The following is a 19911-nucleotide window of genomic DNA, read 5'->3' as shown; positions in this document are numbered from 1 at the left end:
GGGGGGGGCTAAACTGAATATCCTACTTCCTGTCGGTGGGGTGTACACTGCAGAGGAGGAGCTAACTTATTTGCATAGTGTCAGCCTCCTAGTGACACACACACACACACACACACACACACACACACACACACACACACACATACACATACACATATACATATATACATATATATACATATATATATACACACATATATATATATATATACACATATCTATATACATATATATACACATATCCATTCACACACATATATACAGTTGTGGCCAAAAGTATTAACACCCCTGCAAGTCTGAGATAATACTCCGTTTCTTCCTGAAAATGATTGCAAACACAAATTTTTTGTTATTATCTTCATTTAATTTGTCTTAAATGAAAAAACACAAAATTAATTGTCCTAAGGCCAAATTGGATATAATTCCACACCAAACATAAAAAAGGGGGTGGACAAAAGTATTGGCACCGTTAGAAAAATCATGTGATGCTTCTCTAATTTGTGTAATTAACAGCACCTGTAACTTACCTGTGGCACCTAACAGGTGTTGGCAATAACTAAATCACACTTGCATCCTGTTGACATGGATTAAAGTTAACTCAACCTCTGTCCTGTGTCCTTATATGTACCACATTGAGCATGGAGAAAAGAAAGAAGACCAAAGAACTGTCTGAGGGCTTGAGAAACCAAATTGTGAGGAAGAATGAGCAATCTCAAGGCTACAAGTCCATCTCCAAAGACCTGAATGTTCCTGTGTCTACCGTGCGCAGTGTCATCAAGAAGTTTAAAGCCCATGGCACTGTGGCCAACCTCCCTAGATGCGGACGGAAAAGAAAAATTGACAAGAGATTTCAACGCAAGATTGTGCGGATGTTGGATAAAGAACCTCGACTATCATCGAAACCAGTTCAAGCTGCCCTGCGGTCGGAGGGTACAAGTGTCAACCTGTACTATCCGTCGGTGTCTGAATGAAAAGGGACTGTAAGCTAGGAGACCCAGGAAGACCCCACTTCTTACCCCGAGACATAAAAATGACAGGCTGGAGTTTGCCAAAACTTACCTGAAAAAGCGTAAAACATTTTGGAAGAATGTTCTCTGGTCAGATGAGACAAAAGTAGAGCTTTTTGGGCAAAGGCATCAACATAGAGTTTACAGGGAAAAAAAACAAAAAAGGCATTCAAAGAAAAGAACATGGTCCCTACAGTCAAACATGGCGGAGGTTCCCTGATGTTTTGGGGTTGCTTTGCCGCTTCTGGCACTGGACTGCTTGACCGTGTGCTTGGCATTATGAAGTCTGAAGACTACCAACAAATTTTGCAGCATAATGTAGGGCCCAGTGTGAGAAATCTGGGTCTCCCTCAGAGGTCATGAGTCTTCCAGCATGACAATGACCCAAAACACTTCAAAAAGCACTTGAAAATGGTTTGAGAGAAACCACTGGAGACTTCCAAGATGGCCAGCAATGAGTCCAGACCTGAATCCCATAGAACACATGTGGAGAGATCTAAAAATGGCAGTTTGGAGAAGGACCATTCAAATATCAGGGACCTGGAGCAGTTTGCCAAAGAAGAATGGTCTAAAATTCCAGTAGAGCATTGTAAGAAACTCATTGATGGTTACCGGAAGCGGTTGGTCGCAGTTATTTTGGCTAACGGTTGTGCAACCAAGTATTAGGCTGAGGGTGCCAATACTTTTGTCTGGCCCATTTTGAGAGTTGTGTGAAATGATCAATATTTTGCTTTTTGCTTCATTCTCTTTTGTGTTTTTTTCATTTAATACAAATTAAATGAAGATAATACCAAAGAATTTATGTTTGCAATCATTTTCAGGAAGAAAATCAGTATTATCTGACAGAATTGCAGGGGTGTCAATACTTTTGGCCATGACTGTACTGTTAATACGCTATAAATTCAGAGGTTAATTCCTCAATTTTATTGCTGCTCTTGGGAGTTGCGCAATCCGACAATGAAGCACCTGGAGCAGAGAAGGTTGTGCACTCCTGCCTTAAGTGATCATATTTTTCAGTACTTAATGAATAATGATGAGCATGCTCGGGTGGTCTGAGTATTTGGATGTGCTTGGAGATTTAGTTTTCATCGCCACAGCTGCATGATTTGCGACTGCTAGACAGCCTGAATACATGTAGGGGTTGCCTGTTTGTTAAGAAATTTAAGTGTTCAGCCTGTTTAGCAGTTGGAAATTATGCAGCTGCGGCGATCAAAACAATCTCCGAGCACATCCAAATACTCGAAACCACCCGAGCGTGCTCATGGAAACCCGAGTAACGAGTATACTCAATCACTATTAATTATGTCTTTATATTATATGTACAATTTTTTTTTTTTTATTTACACTACAGCAATCATTTAGGAATTCAGCAGACAAAACAAAAAAGTAATTTTCTGAACAATGAAAGTAAACAAATGTATACAAAAACTTTTTGTACAATTACAGAATACTTGCTAGCAATAAAGGAAATAAGCACACATTAACAATAACACATTTCACGAAGTCTATTTTATTACTTCAAATGTTAATGGTAAAAAAAATGTCCAGCACAGCTGTCTTATTTAAAAAAGGAGAGTTAACTACAATAAGTACATCCCTAGTATAAGAAAAAGCTGAACCTGATGTCGTTGAATGACAGTCGATCAGTGTACAGTACATCTTATGAAGACCCGTAACGCAAAGAACTACTTCCGAAGCTTATTAAATACAGAATATACACTCAAAGTTTAAGCTTCTTTCTCCTTCCTCTGCCATCCGGTGCACCATCCATCTTCCGTTTTTGAGCCTGCAAAAAAAAAATAAAAAGGTTTTGATTTAATACTATAATTAAACATGAACGTAAAATCGTAGCACCAGTCTCCTTTAGCGCTAAGTGACAGACACCGTAAAAGATGGCCAACTATTATAACAGACGCTTGCAACATTACAATTTGAAAATTTGACACAAGTGTCAAAAAACTCTGTCCCGAGCAATAAGCATTACCAGGTGGGTACAAGCAGAGCACTTTGAGGCCATGTTCACACGTAACAATACGGATCAGTATTTGTAAGCCAAAACCAGGAAAGGAACAATCTGAGGAAAAGTATAATAGAAACAAGTCACCACTTCTGCATTTATCACCCACTCCTGGTTTTGGCTTACAAATATTGATGTAAAATACTGACCAAATACTTAATGTGGCCTTATTTTGCAAGATGCCAGCTATCGGACTTGCACATCTAATGATTATAACCTGTCCACCTAACAGAAGAGGAAAATTTGAAGTGTTACCAAAAAAAAGAAAAAAAAAAAAAAAACACTAACAAAGCTGCGCTCTTTCATGAAAAAATTTGCTTTGTTAAAGGGAAAAAAAACCCTTACAGAGGGTAGTTTTGGTCCACGTTTCTTTTTCTCAGCTTTTTCCTTCTCCTCCAATTCAAGGTTTTCCCTTTCAATCAAAGTGATCAGAGTATTACATCTTCTTTGTAGTTCCTAGATATGGAGACAATATATAAAGAGGATGTTTACAACTTCAAAAAGTTTAGACCTTTTATGCAGTGAAATAAGATGACTTCTTCTAGAGGCAAGCAGGTTTCTCAAATTTACTACCTTACTAGATAAAATGAGTATATCGGGAAATTACAAACATATTCATGACATAAAAAGGTGTAAGTTAGTGTCCTTCATCTTTTGGCATGCAGGTAACATGCTCGCACTATGCACCAAGTAGAAATTACAGCCTGACAAAATCTGCTCACCATCGCTGTCCTTGACTTCAGGAACCAGTCAAACCTGAACTGAGGAGAGTTCCTAATGCACTGCCGGAGTTCATCATACACATTTTCTTTATCAAAACCAAGTTTGTGCAACATGCAGATAAGAAAACGGTCTTCTTCCTCAGTATAATTTTTCCCCTTGTTGGTGCCGTAAGATATTCTCAGCTGATGAAAAGATGCCTTGTATCGACCAATCTATATAAAAAAAACAAAAACAAAACAGTATTCTCGCCACTAAAAGAAAAACAATGCCCGAATGTCTGAAACCACAGAAGCAGGAAAATGTTCCAATTACCTTTGTGTCCAATGCTTTCTTTATGCTTATTCTCCTCTGTATCCTCGCTTCGCCCCTTTCAATCTGAGCCATGATTTTCTCAATGTCTTGAAGTTCATTACATCTTTCCCAAAACACAGCTTACAAATGGGAAAAAATAAAAAAAATTTTTTTTATTTTTACAGATTTAGAATACATATTCTATTTTCACATCTAATGTTATTCAGATTTCTGAAAGCCAGATAATGCCAATGTTAAAGCAATCATTAAGAAGTTACAAATCTTATTTTTTGTATCAAGATATTAAATATTGAGAAAGGTGTAAATTAAATGCTTACAAAGCCCGTGTATATGGGTAAAACTTTTTTTCCCATTAAAAATGGAGGCGAGGGGGGAGAGTAAAAGATGGACTGAGATACTAATTTTTTACAAGTAAAATAATTTTCTGCAGCTACCCTGACTGCAGAATGCCAACAAAGTAATAGACACAGTCAGGACTCTATTCGTGTCTGCTCGAGCAGTCACCACATTACTATTCTTATTAGAAGTGAATACTGGGGGTCATATGCTGGCAAGAAAGATTTCCGGCTTCTCAAGAGAACATTGAGAGAAGTAGGAAGAGCTAAAAGTCGACACGTGACCACCAGTAGGCACATTGCGTGACCATACATGCTAGCGACTGTGCAAAATCTTTACAGAATGCATATTACACAGTCTGGACTTCGCAAACTGAAGTCAGACTATATGCAGAAATGCAGGTTTACCCTGGATAACCCCCTTTAAGAAGGAGACAAGCTTCCCCTCAACCCACTCTCCAATGACTGTTGCAGTGGATTCTATATAAATTGCAGATGTCAAATATTGTTGAGGGAAAGAAGGGTAGCAGGAAGAGAAGTAACCCAATATTACATACTAAAAACTAATGGGATGATCTGACTTCTGGCTACAGGCCAAAGAGGAATGTCATTTTAGTGCAGTGGATTGGTCATACTTTGCTGCCCCTAGATAGGACAGTATATCCAAACAGGTCCACTTTTGGGGAAATAAATGTTATTGCCAAAGCTTATCTCCTCCGCCTAAAATACGAGAAGGAATATTTACCTGAATACTCCATTACATCATCTGGAGTCTTTCCTTCCACTTCACGGGCAATATTTTCAATGTCATCCCTTCCCCATTTTTCATTGGCTTTGATAAATTGATTGAAATCTCTTTTGTTCCAGTTAGTGAAACCCTGAAATAAAAAAAATAAAATAAACACCACAGGTCTGTTATACAGCAATGAAACTGTTTGCATCCATTAAAAGGCAACAGTGCATATGGCACATGCAGTAATCATCCATTTTGCATAGGTGACCATCACTTCCTCACACCTGTGTTAGCAACTTTTCCTTTTCGTCTAGCTCTTCATCGTTAAGTTGCTCTGCTTCATCAATTTTTAACTGTTCCTCCTTTTGTACCTGGGCTGCATTGGGCAAATCTGGATTGCGAGGTACCTGAGTAAGCACAACACAATATTACAAAGAACTTACATTTAATTTTTCACCAAAACACAGTGTAAATATATAAAGTGGTACCTTATACCCAATGGTTTTCCTATAATACAGAATTTCTTTTTCCAGCAATTCAAACAATCGTGGAGGAAAAAACTGGAAGTCCTGAACATTGGGCTGCTTTGGGGGCCTTGGAGCCTAAAAATTATTAACAAAATCCATAAAAAAAATTAATCAGGATATTTTTCCACAAAGAAAGAAAAACACCAACTATTCCTACTCACTTTTGGTATTTTAGGCTCACTGACACGAAGCGCATCCCTAAAATAGGCGTCCACAGCATAGTTGGCTTTTCTTTCGCGTTTTGGAGGTTCGATCCATTCTGTAAATGCCATCTAGGGAAAAAAAAAAAGTGATACATGTTATTTTTTGAAAATTTGGACCATATTTGAGGTCTTTCAAGGGAGACATGACCCTAAATGCCATGTATAAGCTCTGCATCTTAAAAGTTTACTTTTGAGGGGCTGCGGTGTATCTAGTTTTCTGTCTGTCACACACTTTTAGCAACCAATATTGAGTCTGAATGCAATTTTGCGTGAAGATTTTTAATTCCAAAAATGCATAAGGCACCAGTGGGTATAAAGTGCTGAGTTTCGTATAGAAAATGCACCAGATGACGACTTTCAGAAAATATGTTGAGTATGGGATTTGAATTTAAAACCTAAGTTGCCAGACCATTTAATGTGTACAAAACTAAGTGTTCACATAGATACACAAAATAAGAAAAAGAATAACACCTTCTGCTTCTCTCTGTAATCTTCTCCTTCAAAGTTGTATACACTGGAATCTGTGTCCATACTGAAATTTCTCAGTGAGCTTTCACCCATGTTTGATAACTTCTCCTTCAGCTCTGCAGTCTAGGTTGGGAATGTTCAAATTAAAAACAGGCATTAATACACTAAAGAAATTAAAATACTTTTAAGAAATGTCCACAGTGAAGGCACACGTACCTTTCTTTCACCCCTTTCTAGGATGGCATCAATATCTTCGTCTGTGATTTCACTGTCCTTTGAGGCAAACACGTGGGTAGCCCCATGTCGGATCATCTGAAGCATTTCATCCTTTCCAAGCTTATTTAGATTTTGATCCACCAGCCTTCCTGTTTAACATATGAAGAATAATATAATATATATATATATTTTTTTTTTTTTTAGCGGATGTTACTACCCCTGACTCAATTTTCACCATTTGATATAGTAACATAGTAACATAGTAACATAGTTAGTAAGGCCGAAAAAAGACATTTGTCCATCCAGTTCAGCCTATATTCCATCATAATAAATCCCCAGATCTACGTCCTTCTACAGAACCTAATAATTGTATGATACAATATTGTATATATTACTGTGTATCATTAGTAGATGTGATCATCCATGATTTTCTAGATAGAACGGAGCTTTAAAATGGCCATTTCTCTCATCCACTTAAAGGGGTTTTCCCACAAACAAAAGTTCATTTTAAAAAATACATCTTAAAATAATAATAATTTCCACAATTTTGTTTAAATAAAAAGGTTCCCGTGCTGAGAATCTTATAAATGTGCCCCTGTTGTGCAGGAACATGGTCTGATCACAACTCCTGGGCAGGGGAGGAAGCAAAAGAGGATACAGACATTACAGAAGGGGATCACAGCTGATTCTGAGAGGTAAAACATTTCCTTGCCTGTTTTTAAACAAGGTTTTACTTCAAATAAAGAATCATTTGCAATCCACTATACTAATGTCTGTAGACAGCCCAGGAGCTGTGGTATGATCACACCTTGTTCCTGAACCTGCTCAGCAGGGGCACATTTATAAGATTCTCAGCACTTGAACATTTTATTTAAAACACATCCAGTTGTGGAATCTGTTATTCCAATATCTATTGATTAAAATGAACTTTTGTTTGTAGAAAAACCCATTTAACGCACAGAGTTCTAACACCACTTCAGTAAGTTATTTTTATTGCAGTGCTCAAGTGCTGCTTCCAAGTTTCCTGCCCCTGGTCTGATAATTACCAACAGCCACCTTTACCTCCTATCACCCCCACTCTCAAATGTTGAGCAGTTTGTGACGTGCTGGACTGAGCCAGAAGTCACTTTTCAATGCAAGTCTATGAGAGCCTCCTTCTTACTCTGGCTTGCATTGAAAGCTTGTGACTGTTACTTCTGACTTCCGGTCAGCAAGTAGCTGCGGTCACAAGAAGGATCCGCAGGACCGGAACAGCGTCGACAGAAGGTGAAGACTGCAGTGGGTATGTATAAGATTACGGGAATGACCCAATATTAGAAACACTCCAGTGCTGAAATATTAAAAAACCACGACTGCTGGAGTGGTGCTTTAAAGGGAAGCTGACAGCGGATATGCACTACCCAATTCATGGGCAACACGTATGGTTGCGATCTAATCTATCTTCAACTGTGAAACACCGCTGCCCTGGAGTGTCTGGTCTCTTCCTACAAGGGACCTGTCAGTCACTGGCAGCAGGTGGAGAGAATCTTTCAGGGATCTAGCAATTTGACTAATTTCTTATGTAGCTTGGTCCGATGCAGCTTTTAAACTATGAAATGCTGCAGCTTTTCAGAGAAAAACAGCGTTAAACAGTGATGAGCGAATATACTCGTTACTCGAGATTTCCCGAGCACGCTCGGGGATCCTCAAAGTATTTTTTAGTGCTCGGAGATTTAATTTTCATTGCCGCAGCTGAATGATTTACATTTGTAAGCCAGCAAAAGCACATGTGGGGGTTGCCTGGTTGCAAGGGAATCCCCACATGTTATCAAGTTGGCTAACAGATGTAAATCATTCAGCTGCAGCAAGAAAAAGAGGGATTTTTGGTTCTTACCGTAAAATCTTTCTTGGAGCCTTGATTGGGGGACACAGGTAACCATGGGTGTATGCTGCTGTCACTAGGAGGCTGACACTATGCAAATAAAGAAGTAACTCCTCCCCGGCAGTATACAGCCTCCGACAGGCACCAGGCAATTCAGTTAGTGCAAAAGCAGTAGTAGGAACAGGTAATATAAAACTCAACCCATGTACCAACCCACAACAACGGACGTTGGCCAAGACTGTACTACTTCAAGGGAGGGTGCTGTGTCCCCCAATGAAGGCTCCAAGAAAGATTTTACGGTAAGAACCAAAAAATCCCTCTCTTTCGCCTCATTGGGGGACACAGGTAACCATGGGACGTCCAAAAGCAGTCCCTAGGGCGGGATATTCTGCAGAAAAAGCGGAGTTAGGTCGGCCGGTCAGAAACCGCCGCCTGCAGTATCCTCCTACCAAGGCTCGCGTCCGCAGAAGCCCGAGTATGCACCTTGTAGAATTTGACAAAGGTGTGAATGGATGACCACGTTGCGGCCTTGCAAACCTGCGAGGCCGACGCTTTGTGACGAACTGCCCAGGAAGCTCCCACAGCCTGTGTAGAGTGAGCCTTCACCCCCGACGGAGGCAGTTTGTCTTGAACACTGTATGCCTCCAGAACTGCCAAACGGATCCAACGAACAATTGTGGACTTGGAGGCGGGGAGCCCATTTCGCCGCCCTTCTGAGACGACGAACAGAGAAATCGGCCTAACAAAAAGAGGCAGTTCTGGCGAGATAAATACGGATAGCCCTGACCACATCCAACTTGTGAAGAGATTTCTCCAAGGGATGAACCAGGGAAGGGCACAAGGAAGGGAGATCAATGTCCTCATTGATGTGAAAAGCCGAAACCACCTTTGGTAGAAAGGAAGGAACCGGATGAAGAACCACTTTGTCCTGATGCAGGACTAGAAAGGGAGAACGACAGGATAATGCCACCAATTCCGACACTCTTCTAATGGAGGTGATGGCGACCAAAAAGGCTACCTTCCAGGATAGAAGCGAGAAGGAAATGTCCTGAATCGGGTCAAAGGGCGTACGCTGGAGGACGTCCAAAATGAGGTTGAGGTCCCCAGGCTCGACAGGAGGACGATAAGGGGGAGCTGTATGAGCGACCCCCTGGATGAAGGTCCTCACCTGAGGCAGGGAGGCCAGGTCTCTGAAAAAGAATGGACAGAGCGGAAATCTGACTCTTCAAGGTGCTAAGGGAAAGACCCGAATCTAGACCCGCCTGAAGGAAACTGAGAAGGGATGGAAGGGAAAAGTTCATAGGAAACAGATTGTTGTCCTGACACCCCCGGAAAAAAAAAAAAGCCTTCAACACCTGTGGTAAATACGCGAGGAAGCCGTTTTCTCGCCCTTATCATAGTCTGGATGACGCTATGAGAAAAACCTGCGTCCTTCAGGACCGCGGCCTCAACAGCCATACCGTTAAATTCAGAGACCGAGCATTCGGGTGGAATAGGGGGCCCTGCGAAAGAAGGTCCGGATGATACGGAAGCCTCCACGGAACGTCCGAAAGCATGTTCACCAGTTCCGCATACCAGGCCCTGCGAGGCCAATCTGGAGCTAAGAGCATGGGAACCCCTTCTGTATTGATCTTTTTATCGACCCTCGGGATCAAGGGTAGGGGTGGAAACAGATAGGGCATCTGGAACTGGATCCACGAGATCACGAGAGTGTTGCATCCGTCGGCCATCGGTTCACGAGATCTGGAGACATACTGGGGAACCTTGTGGTTTGCCCGGGAAGCCGTCAAGTCGACGTCTGGAACGCCCCACCGCTGGCAAATCTGGCTGAAGACTGCGGGAAGAAGAGACCACTCGCCCGCCATGATGCCCTGGTGACTCAAAGTCGGCTTCCCAATTGTCCACTCCTGGGATGTGGATGGCTGACAGAGGAAACGTGACCCTCCGTCCAACGCAGAATTTTTGCCACTTCCACCATGACTTGCCTGCTGCGAGTCCCTCCCTGATGGTTTATGTAAGGCTGTGGCCTTGACCGACAATGCGGACCGGTTTCCCTGAAAGGACAGACTCCCAGCAGATGAGGGCTAGGAAGATGGCTCTGATTTCCAAGAGGTTGATAGGGAGGCACGCCTTCTGAGCAGTCCAGCGGCCCTGGGCCGTGAGGTGGAGAAAAACTGCTCCCCAGCCTTGGAGGCTGGTGTCGGTGGTGATCACCTGCCAGCGGGGAGGGAGAAATGACCTCCCGCGCAGAATGGAGGTGGACAGCGTCCACCAAGAGAGACCGTTTCACCCTGGGCGAGAGGCGAAACAGATGATCCAGGGAAAGTGGGTTCCTATCCCAGGCAGACAGAAGGGCCAGCTAGAGGGGACCGCTTCCATGGAAGCGACCATTTTCCCCAGAACCCTCATGGCGAGGCAGAGAGAGACAGGATTCGGGCTCTTTAGAGCTCTGACCACCTGGCGAAGAGAAAGGAACTTCTCTTTGGGGAGAAAGACCTGAGTGAGAGGTATCGAATTCCATGCCCAGGAACTCCAGGCGCCGAGTTGGAATCAGGGAAGACTTCTGATAATTGATTAACCAGCCGAGGCGAAGAAGCGTGTCCAGAGTAAGTTGGAGGCTCTGGCTGCAATCCTGACGGGATGGACCTTTGATCAAGAGGTCGTCGAGGTATGGGATTACCAGAATCACCTTCGAACGAAGAATGGCCATGACCTTCATGAAGACCCTGGGCGCAGACGCCAGACCGAAGGGGAGGGCCGTGAACTGATAATGATGAACCTGGATCGCGAACCAGAGGAATCTCTGATGCCGTACGCAGATAGAAACGTGAAGGTACGCATCTCGGATATCCACGGAACACAAACTCTCCCTGTTCCATGGACGCGACCACCGAGCGTAGAGATTCCATCCTGAAGCGCCGAATCCGCAGATGGCGGTTCAGCTGCTTGAGATCCAAAATTGGACGGAGAGAGCAGTCCTTTTTTGGAAACACGAACAGGTTTGAGTAAAAACCCGAAAACCGCTCGCGATAAGGCATCGGAACTACGACAGAGGTGGGAGGGCCGTTTGGGAGGACGAGAGAGCAGGAAACGTTCTCCTGGGGGCGAAGAAAATTCTATCTTGTATCCTGAAGTGACGATCTCCCTGACCCAGGCATCATCGACGTGCGAGCGAATCGCCGTGTGAGGTGATCGTGGCACTGGTGGCATTAGAGAGAAGCGGGATACGTTCAAGTGCCTGGACCAGGGACTGAGAAACCTTAGTCAGGTCAAACACTGATTGAGACATAGCAACAGCCCACTCCGGGGGAGGGGAGGGGTGTGGGTGTACTCATCCCGGGAACTAGGAGCTTCCAGAGGGACTGACATGGTGGGAGGAACGCAGGACGAGCAGAAAGGTGAAGGCTGACCTGAGGCCCATTTTTTCTTACAGTGATGGCAGGCGTAATGGATGGCCGTAGTGGCAAAGGCCGGACATAGGTGGATATTACCTTGTCCTGGAGTGGAGAAGTACTGCCAGGAGGAGTTGAACCCGAGAGAGCAGAAGCGCTGAGCCAGCTGAAAACAGCGACAGCCCACGCGGTGAGCTGAGCTGACAGGGAGCAGGAAGTCCCAGAAAGAGCGCGACGCTGTGGGCGGGCACAAGCGCTGAAGGGGGAAGCAGGAAAAACGCCCCCAACAGCGCTGAAAAACTCCTGGCTGCAGTAATGCCGTCCGCCACAAGGGGGCGCGTAAGCGCCGAAAGAAGGTGAGGAAAAGCTGGGGAGGAAAAGAAAAAAAAAAAAAAAATGGCGGGAGCGCGCTGTTTGAATCCCGAGGAGGGAAGGAGAAATGCCGGTGTGTAGAAATAGAAAAAACCCGGCGCCAGAAACAAAAGGTAGCGACCCTTCTTCCCTGATGCAGCCCACTCCCCTAATAAAGAGCTGGCTGGAGATGTACCCCCATGTGATGCGCAAACCCCCCCCCCCCCCATATTGAAAGATCGCTTGCCGGGCGGTGTGCAGGCTGGCGGTGGTGGGGGGTTAGATGTTTCGTACTGTTGCTTGAAGATCCCCTACCTGGGGTTGAGGAACGCATCAGGATCCCTTGTAGAGTAGAGGGTCCTGGAAGAAGTCCTCCTTCCCGCACAAAAGACGGCGTCGACCCCTAACCGGGTTAGAGCGTCACTGGAAGTGACCGCCGTCTTCCTCTCAGCCAACTCCGAGAGGGATGAGGAGGGGAATGGGCAGGACTGGCCACCGAGGAAAAAGGTCACCCTGAACACCTGAAAGGGTGACAGGGGACAAGTCCTGCCCAGCGGGTCCGAGCGGGTGCGATGTGGGTAATACCACACTGCTCTGTCGCTCAAAGTGGGGAAAACAGGGTGAGAAAAAACTGCACCCTGTTACCCTGAAGAAATAGGGATTTTTGTGTACTCACCGTAAAATCCTTTTCTCCAAGCCATTCATTGGGGGACACAGACCGTGGGTGTATGCTGCTGCCACTAGAAGGCTGACACTAAGTGAAACAAAGAAAGTTAGCTCATCCCCTGCAGTATATACCCTCCTGCTGGCTCTCAGCTAACCAGTTCGGTGCAAAAGCAGTAGGAGATCAATAACATATGAGCGTATAGCATGTCACATTACATATGAGAGAATAGCATGTCAAATTATAAAACAAGCACAAACTAATAATAGGGAGGGAGCTGTGTCCCCCAATGAATGGCTCGGAGAAAAGGATTTTACGGTGAGTACACAAAAATCCCCATTTCTCCTTCGCCTCATTGGGGGACACAGACCGTGGGACGTCCCAAAGCAGTCCCTGGGTGGGGGCAACATCAGATCAGGCCGGTGTAACCGCTACTTACAAGTGCGTTACCGCCTGCCCAGACTCACATCTGTGGAAGTGTGGGAATTATAGTGCTTCAAGAATGCATGCGGGCTGGAGGAATTTGCAAGCTTGCGGCCGTGCTTGCCGACGTCTGGTGTCTAGAGCCCTCAGACAGGGAGATAGGCGGACATCTAGCACGGAAGGACTCCTGGATGGTGAAAAGAATCCACCAGGCTAACATGGCTGATGAAACGGCTAAACCCTTCCTGTGACCGTCAAGAAGTCATCTTACCATCGAGAAGCCCAAGTAAAGTGTCCAACCTACGGAAGGACGCCGTCCTCGATACATACCCACTCGGAGCACTCACTTCTTCCAGATTATGGAGAACCCATACCGTTTTGCGGACTGGAGCCGAAAGAGAAGGACGATGCCCCTGCGACAGTGGGAATACAATACCACCTTGGTAAAGAGGGAAGGAGATGGCCTGAGGGAGACCTTGCTTTGATGGTAATAAGGAAAAAAGTCTGAAAGAACAGAGCGGAAAGCTCTGAAGACTCATCAGGATGATAGGAGCGCAGAGAAAAAAGGGGAGCGACCTTCCCTGATAGTAAAGTCTGTCCGGATCAAAAAAAGGAGTCTACTGTAAGATCCCCAGGACCATTAGGGTCCCACAGATCTAACGGTACACGGTAGGGAAGAACTACAGGTGAAGACCCCCTGCTAGAAATTCCATATTTGCAGTTGTGTCACAATAAGACGGAAAAATACTAGTACGGCAAGCGAGAGAACCTGACATTGTCAGTGCGGGTGTCCCGGGATCACTGGGGCCCTTCCTGCTTCCAAAAAGATCTCAGAAGTAGTGGAAGAGGGGTTATGGAAATTGGTACCATGGAAGAACAGAGCATCACTGCGATGGTCTTGGATCGAGGTCAAACCATGAACTGGAGTACATTGGAGTTCAATTTTGGACGCCATCCGACCTACATCTGGAGTACTCCAGTGAAGGCAGATCTGATGGAAGACTTCCGAGAGAAGTTCCCACTCACTTGAGGAGAAAACCCTGACTGCTGAATGTCTGCCGCCCAGTGTTCTACTCCAGGGATATGTACTGCTGAGATCACCGTGATAGATCTCGGCCCATCAGAGAGTGCGAGGTACCTCGGCCATGGCGCTTGACTGTGGGTACCTGCTAGATTGTTGACGTATGGCGCAGCCGTGGTATTATTCCATTGAGGACGGATGGTTGACCCGCCTGAAGGCAGTGGACCTGCTGTAGGATTAGCCGTACCGTTCGGATCCCCAGAGCAATGATCGGGAGAAGACTGGCATTGGTATTCCCTAATAGCCATTGGACCAGGAGAAGGCTCTGGATGAGGAAGGAGCTCAGAGACTGCCCTTTGAAAGCCTGATTGACTTGCAGAAAACGAGCGGAGCGAAAGAAAACCGCTTCCATTGTCGTCTTTTTCCCCAGAACCCTGCTAGCAAATTGAATGAACCGAGTGAATGAGTGATCAAGTGCACGAGCTCCCTGTTGAAGGGCCACGACCTTGACTCGAGAGAGGATTACCATCCTTCTTGTGCAGGATCATCCTCAAAAAGGAACTGCTAGGCAGGGAATGAGGAAGGCCTTGTCTAAGTTTAGCTGCTAGCCCAAGTGAGAGGGTATTGCAAGTGATATAGACCAGGGGTCCCCAACTCCAGTCCTCAAGGCCCATTAACATGTCATGTTTTCAGGATTTCCTTAGTCTTGCCCAGGTAATAATTGCATCACCTGTGCTATATACACAGAGACCTGCCAGATAGCAAGAACAGGCCACAAAAAATGTTCAGTTCAAAGAATTTTTATTTTTACAAAAAGGTGGATAAAACACATCCAAGAGATAAACAAAATACAATACAACGAAAAGTGCCTCTCAACCAATAACTGGTTTAAAGTGCGGTGCATAACTTTTAGGTGATACCCACTTTCAGCTAAATTTAGGAGGTAAGTATTAATCAACTTATTAGGTATTTCTGACTAAATTTATGTATCCATTGGTCAGCCTAAACCAAACAATCTATTAGGGTGCCAATATGTCACAGCAATATATCCACAAACAGCCATTAAGGCTTGTATGGGATATTGTGTTAGTGCAGATATACCAGACTCATTGTGTAGAAAGCAGCCTATAAGGCTTGTAAGACCTAATAACACATCCAGCTAACTGCATTATAAATGCGGTAACACAGTGGATAGAATGGCACCCTGTGGCAAACAGACAATCCTGCCAAATGTATGGCTAGCCAAAGATCATAATTACCTGTATGCACCCACGCTAAAGACCAGTGTGAACACTGGTCTTTAGCGTGGGTGCATACAGGTAATTATGATCTCATTGTGTAGAAAGCAGCCTATAAGGCTTGTAAGACCTAATAACACATCCAGCTAACTGCATTATAAATGCGGTAACACCAGTGAACACTGGTCTTTAGCGTGGGTGCATACAGGTAATTATGATCTTTGGCTAGCCATACATTTGGCAGGATTGTCTGTTTGCCACAGGGTGCCATTCTATCCACTGTGTGTTACCGCATTTATAATGCAGTTAGCTGGATGTGTTATTAGGTCTTACAAGCCTTATAGGCTGCTTTCTACACAATGAGTCTGGTATATCTGCACTAACACAATATCCCATACAAGCCTTAATGGCTGTTTGTGGATATATTGCTGTGACATATTGGCACCCTAATAGATTGTTTGGTTTAGGCTGACCAATGGATACATAAATTTAGTCAGAAATACCTAATATAAGTTAATTAATACTTACCTCCTAAATTTAGCTGAAAGTGGGTATCGCCTAAAAGTTATGCACCGCACTTTAAACCAGTTATTGGTTGAGAGGCACTTTTCGTTGTATTGTATTTTGTTTATCTCTTGGATGTGTTTTATCCACCTTTTTGTAAAAATAAAAATTCTTTGAACTGAACATTTTTTGTGGCCTGTTCTTACTATCTGGCAGGTCTCTGTATTCAGTATTTATGTGTTCTGTATAAATTAAGTTTGGACTAATATGTATAAATCACCTGTGCTATGCAAAGGAAATCCTGAAAACATGACCTGTTGGTGGGCCTTGAGGACTGGAGTTGGGGACCCCTGATATAGACGCCTCAGCGTAGTCCTGGAAGAGCGGCTAGAAAGTCGACCAAATAGGGCAGGATGACCATGCTTCTAGGGTGCAAGAGGCACATGACAGCCGCCATGACCCTTGCAACCACTCTGGTGCCGTAGCCAGGCCGAAGGGCAAGGTCGTGACTTGAAAATGCTGTTCGCGAATGGAAGGCGAAAGATTATTGTAGAGGGGAAAAATAGGAATGTGAGAGTAAAAATCCTGAATTTCGATGGATGCCAGAAACTCCACATTTTTCTGTTGAAGTTATGGCTGAGCGGAGGAACTCCATTTGAAAAAGGAGGACCTCGTCAAAGGTTGTTAGAAGTTTGAGGTCCAGGATCGGTCTTAACTTTTGATTCCCCCTTTTTGGAACCAAAATCACTTAGATGTAGACTGTCCTGGACAACGCTTCCACTGCTGGTTGGGTCTGTAGTCTCTTGCCATCGTCGTGCAGAGTAGAAATTAAGGAACCCTCGATCCACCATCCTCTTAACAGGGAGGAATCGTCCGCTTTCTTGCATCAGCCGCTAAATAGTGGTGATACAAAGGGGGGTGCTCGGACGCCAGGGCAGGTTGTCTGGCGATAGGCCTGGATGCAGAAGAGGATACATGGAGGAGACACTGCATGTGCTCGTCTGTTGATTGTGTGCGTGTGTTTTGGGGTGGGTGGGGGGGTGGGGTGGAACGGAGCCCTTTAAAAGGACCCGTCGCCCTTTTAAAAAAAAAAAAAAAAAAAAATCAGACCAGGTATGGCATCCCATGTAGCGGCTTCTGTCCAGGGAACCGCTCGTCAATTTGTTGATATAAGTAGGCAAGTCCCTCTTTTTTTTTTTTTTGAAGCTCTGGCGATCCAAGGCAATATCTGATCCATATCCATATTCAGAGCGTTGTTCTCAACAAATCCTAGGGGAGAGATCAGGAAATGAAAACTTCCGTTTTCTAGACGCCTGTACATTTTTCTAGAATACTTGCGGCCCTCTGCTAGCCGACGGCTCCCATTGTAGGAGAGGGACCATGTATATCGGTCCTGCGAGCACTACGAGCCACAGAGGGTTCACAGAGGGATTCAATCTCTTTGTCAGAGAAACCATGGGTTGCAGTTAGTGACAAAGTCCACTGAGGGTGACTAGGTACTCTGAGATAACTGGGATCAGCGGTGGAGGGCTCCAGAGCTCAGATAGGGTGACCAGCTTTGGAAAGAACATGTGCCCTTAAGACCAGAGAATACTGGTCATGCGCCTTTAGGGGGGCATACTGTTTATGTGCCTTTAAATGGTCATGTGCCTCTAAGAACCAGGGCCTACTAGTCATGTGCCTTTAAGACCAGGGCATACTGGCCATGTGCGTAAGACCAGGGCATGCTGGTCATATGCCTTTAAGACTGGGGCATTTTTCAAGGATTACGCCAGAGGTGAAGCCCCTTGAGGGGAACTAGGTACTCTGGGAAGAGCCGGGATCTGAGGCGGGCTCCTGAGCTCATTTGAACGAAGGACTCTGGGAAAGGTGACCGACTTCTGGCTGGTCATGACTTAAAGAGCAGAGAATGCTGGTAACGTGCCCCTTTTAAAAGTAGGGAACCTTTAAGACCAGGGAATGCTGGTCATGTGTTTTTACGAAGCCGGGGAAAGCTGGAAATATACCTATAAGCCCAGCGACTACTGGGCATGCGTCTTTAAAGGCAGACATGTACCCTTAAGACCCGTGCCTTTAAGACCGGAGCTTGCAGGACAACCAGAGATTGCAGGTTTTAAGTATTAAAAATAGGGAACGGTAGTCCCTTTATGCAGTGCGGAGGGAGGATTCTCCTTACCGAGATTCTGAGTCCCCCTTCTGGAATAGCGTGGTCTTCAGTGCTGTGTACCGCCGGTGCGATGATGCAGCAGCCACTTCCGGATGAGCTTGTGTCCGGAAATGGCAGGAGGATGAAGATGGCCGCCGAGAATAGAGCTCTCGTCCTGAATGAGAGGCACCTGAATAGAGCGGGGGGGGGGGGGAGCCTAAAACGCGGCCTAGCATGGGCGGAGTTCCAGGTTGCGGCCTACACAAAACCCGAAGCCGGGGGCTAAATTTTTGCAGCCAGCCGGCGCCGAACGAGGGAAAAAAACGCCGGATGCGCAGAGCCCTCCAACTGCTCGAGTCCCGGCACTTACCCCAGTATGCAGCTTTGTTCAGCAGGTCAGAAGGTAGAAAAGATCCTGTGCTGTTGCTGCTGTTTGGACGGTGCAGGGATAAGAAAAGTCCTCAATCCATCGTCCCCCTAGCAGGGAGGTGGAGAGGAACCGTCCGCCTCCCTGTACCATCCGCTTTTAATAGTGGTGGTGCTGTGGGGGCTGCTCGGACGCCACGCTGGAAGGTGCCTCTGAACAGCCGAGGGCAAGACATGGTGGGCAGGGCTGAATGTCCGGCAATAGGCCTGGCTGCAGAAGAGGATACTGGAGGTGACATTCCAGTGCTCGTCTGATAAGGGAGGGGGGAGCTCGGTGCCCTTGAAGGGGCCCGTCGCCCCTAGAATCAGCTCAGGCAGTGGCTTCCCACGTCGCAGGAGAGGATACGGAGAGATAAAACTCCCGTGCTCGCCTGTTGTTGGTTCGGGGAGAGTGGAACATGAAAGAATCCGTCGCCCCATTCGTCCATTGTAAAAGGTAAAAGTAAAAAGTTCTTTGGGTCTGAATAGCAGACCCGTCCGTGTGCCTCCTACGGACACTAAGCAAGAACTGGTTAGCTGAGAGCCAGCAGGAGGGTGTATACTGCAGGGGAGGAGATCACTTTCTTTGTATTACTTAGTGTCAGCCTCCTGGTGGCAGCAGCATACACCCATGGTCTGTGTCCCCCAATGAGGCGAAGGAGAAGAGTTTGAAAAAAAGGGAAAAGGTTAATAAACAAAACAAATCCCTGTAAAAAGAAATGCGGATCTGGGGTTAGATCCAGGTCCGTCTCCTACAGACACTAAGCAAAAACAAAGTTGCCTGGTGCCTGTCGGAGGGTGTATAGTGCCGGGGAGGAGCTACTTCTTTATTTGCATAGTGTCAGCCTACTAGTGACAGCAGCATACACCCATCGTTACCCATGTCCCCCAATGAGGCGAGAAAGAAACAATCTCCGAGCATTAAAAAAAATACACGGAGGACCCCCAAGCATGCTCCGGAAATCCCGAGTAACGAGTATATTTGCTCATCACTATTAAACATATAACAGAAATCATACAGCCAGTGTGATACATTATGCCCGTGGATCTGTCCGGTCCCCTGTAACCTGCCATCTAATAGCACACAAACAATCTGAAGTTATAGCAGTGCCATGTGTGTGCTTCCTGCGAAATCAGACAAAACACAAGAGACTTACCTTGTTGAATAACTATGGAGTCCAAACGCAGCTTCATCTCTGCTCGCTCCACAATACGTTCTTCAACAGTGTTGTCCGTTATGTACCTGAACACCCTCACGGTTTTCGTCTGCCCAATTCTGTGTGCTCTATCCTAAAAAATGTGGTAGGAAAACCAAATGTGAAACATGTTTTCATGTATGAAAGACTCAAACAGTTAACCCATTGG

General features: G+C 45.3%; 1 protein-coding gene across 1 annotated transcript in view; it reads right to left on the bottom strand.

Annotated features, from left to right (window-relative positions):
• Positions 1–2501: 2501 nt before the first annotated feature.
• Positions 2502–19911, bottom strand: part of LOC138656772 (SWI/SNF-related matrix-associated actin-dependent regulator of chromatin subfamily A member 5) — a 77217-nt gene continuing 59807 nt past the window's right edge. Inside the window, exons 14-24 of the mRNA XM_069744009.1 lie at positions 19704–19836; positions 6542–6690; positions 6329–6448; positions 5816–5926; positions 5616–5729; positions 5412–5534; positions 5140–5272; positions 4060–4178; positions 3747–3959; positions 3370–3480; positions 2502–2793 (exon numbers count right to left, since the gene is read on the bottom strand). Coding sequence (XP_069600110.1) covers positions 2728–2793; positions 3370–3480; positions 3747–3959; positions 4060–4178; positions 5140–5272; positions 5412–5534; positions 5616–5729; positions 5816–5926; positions 6329–6448; positions 6542–6690; positions 19704–19836 — 1392 coding nt within the window. The 3' untranslated portion in view covers positions 2502–2727. The remainder of the gene's footprint in view (positions 2794–3369; positions 3481–3746; positions 3960–4059; positions 4179–5139; positions 5273–5411; positions 5535–5615; positions 5730–5815; positions 5927–6328; positions 6449–6541; positions 6691–19703; positions 19837–19911) is intronic.

The sequence above is a fragment of the Ranitomeya imitator genome, chromosome 1, assembly GCF_032444005.1.
Source record: "Ranitomeya imitator isolate aRanImi1 chromosome 1, aRanImi1.pri, whole genome shotgun sequence".
Lineage (NCBI taxonomy): Eukaryota > Metazoa > Chordata > Amphibia > Anura > Dendrobatidae > Ranitomeya > Ranitomeya imitator.
The sequence above is the reverse complement of the archived record's forward strand: the minus strand, read 5'-3'. Positions and strand labels throughout refer to the sequence as shown.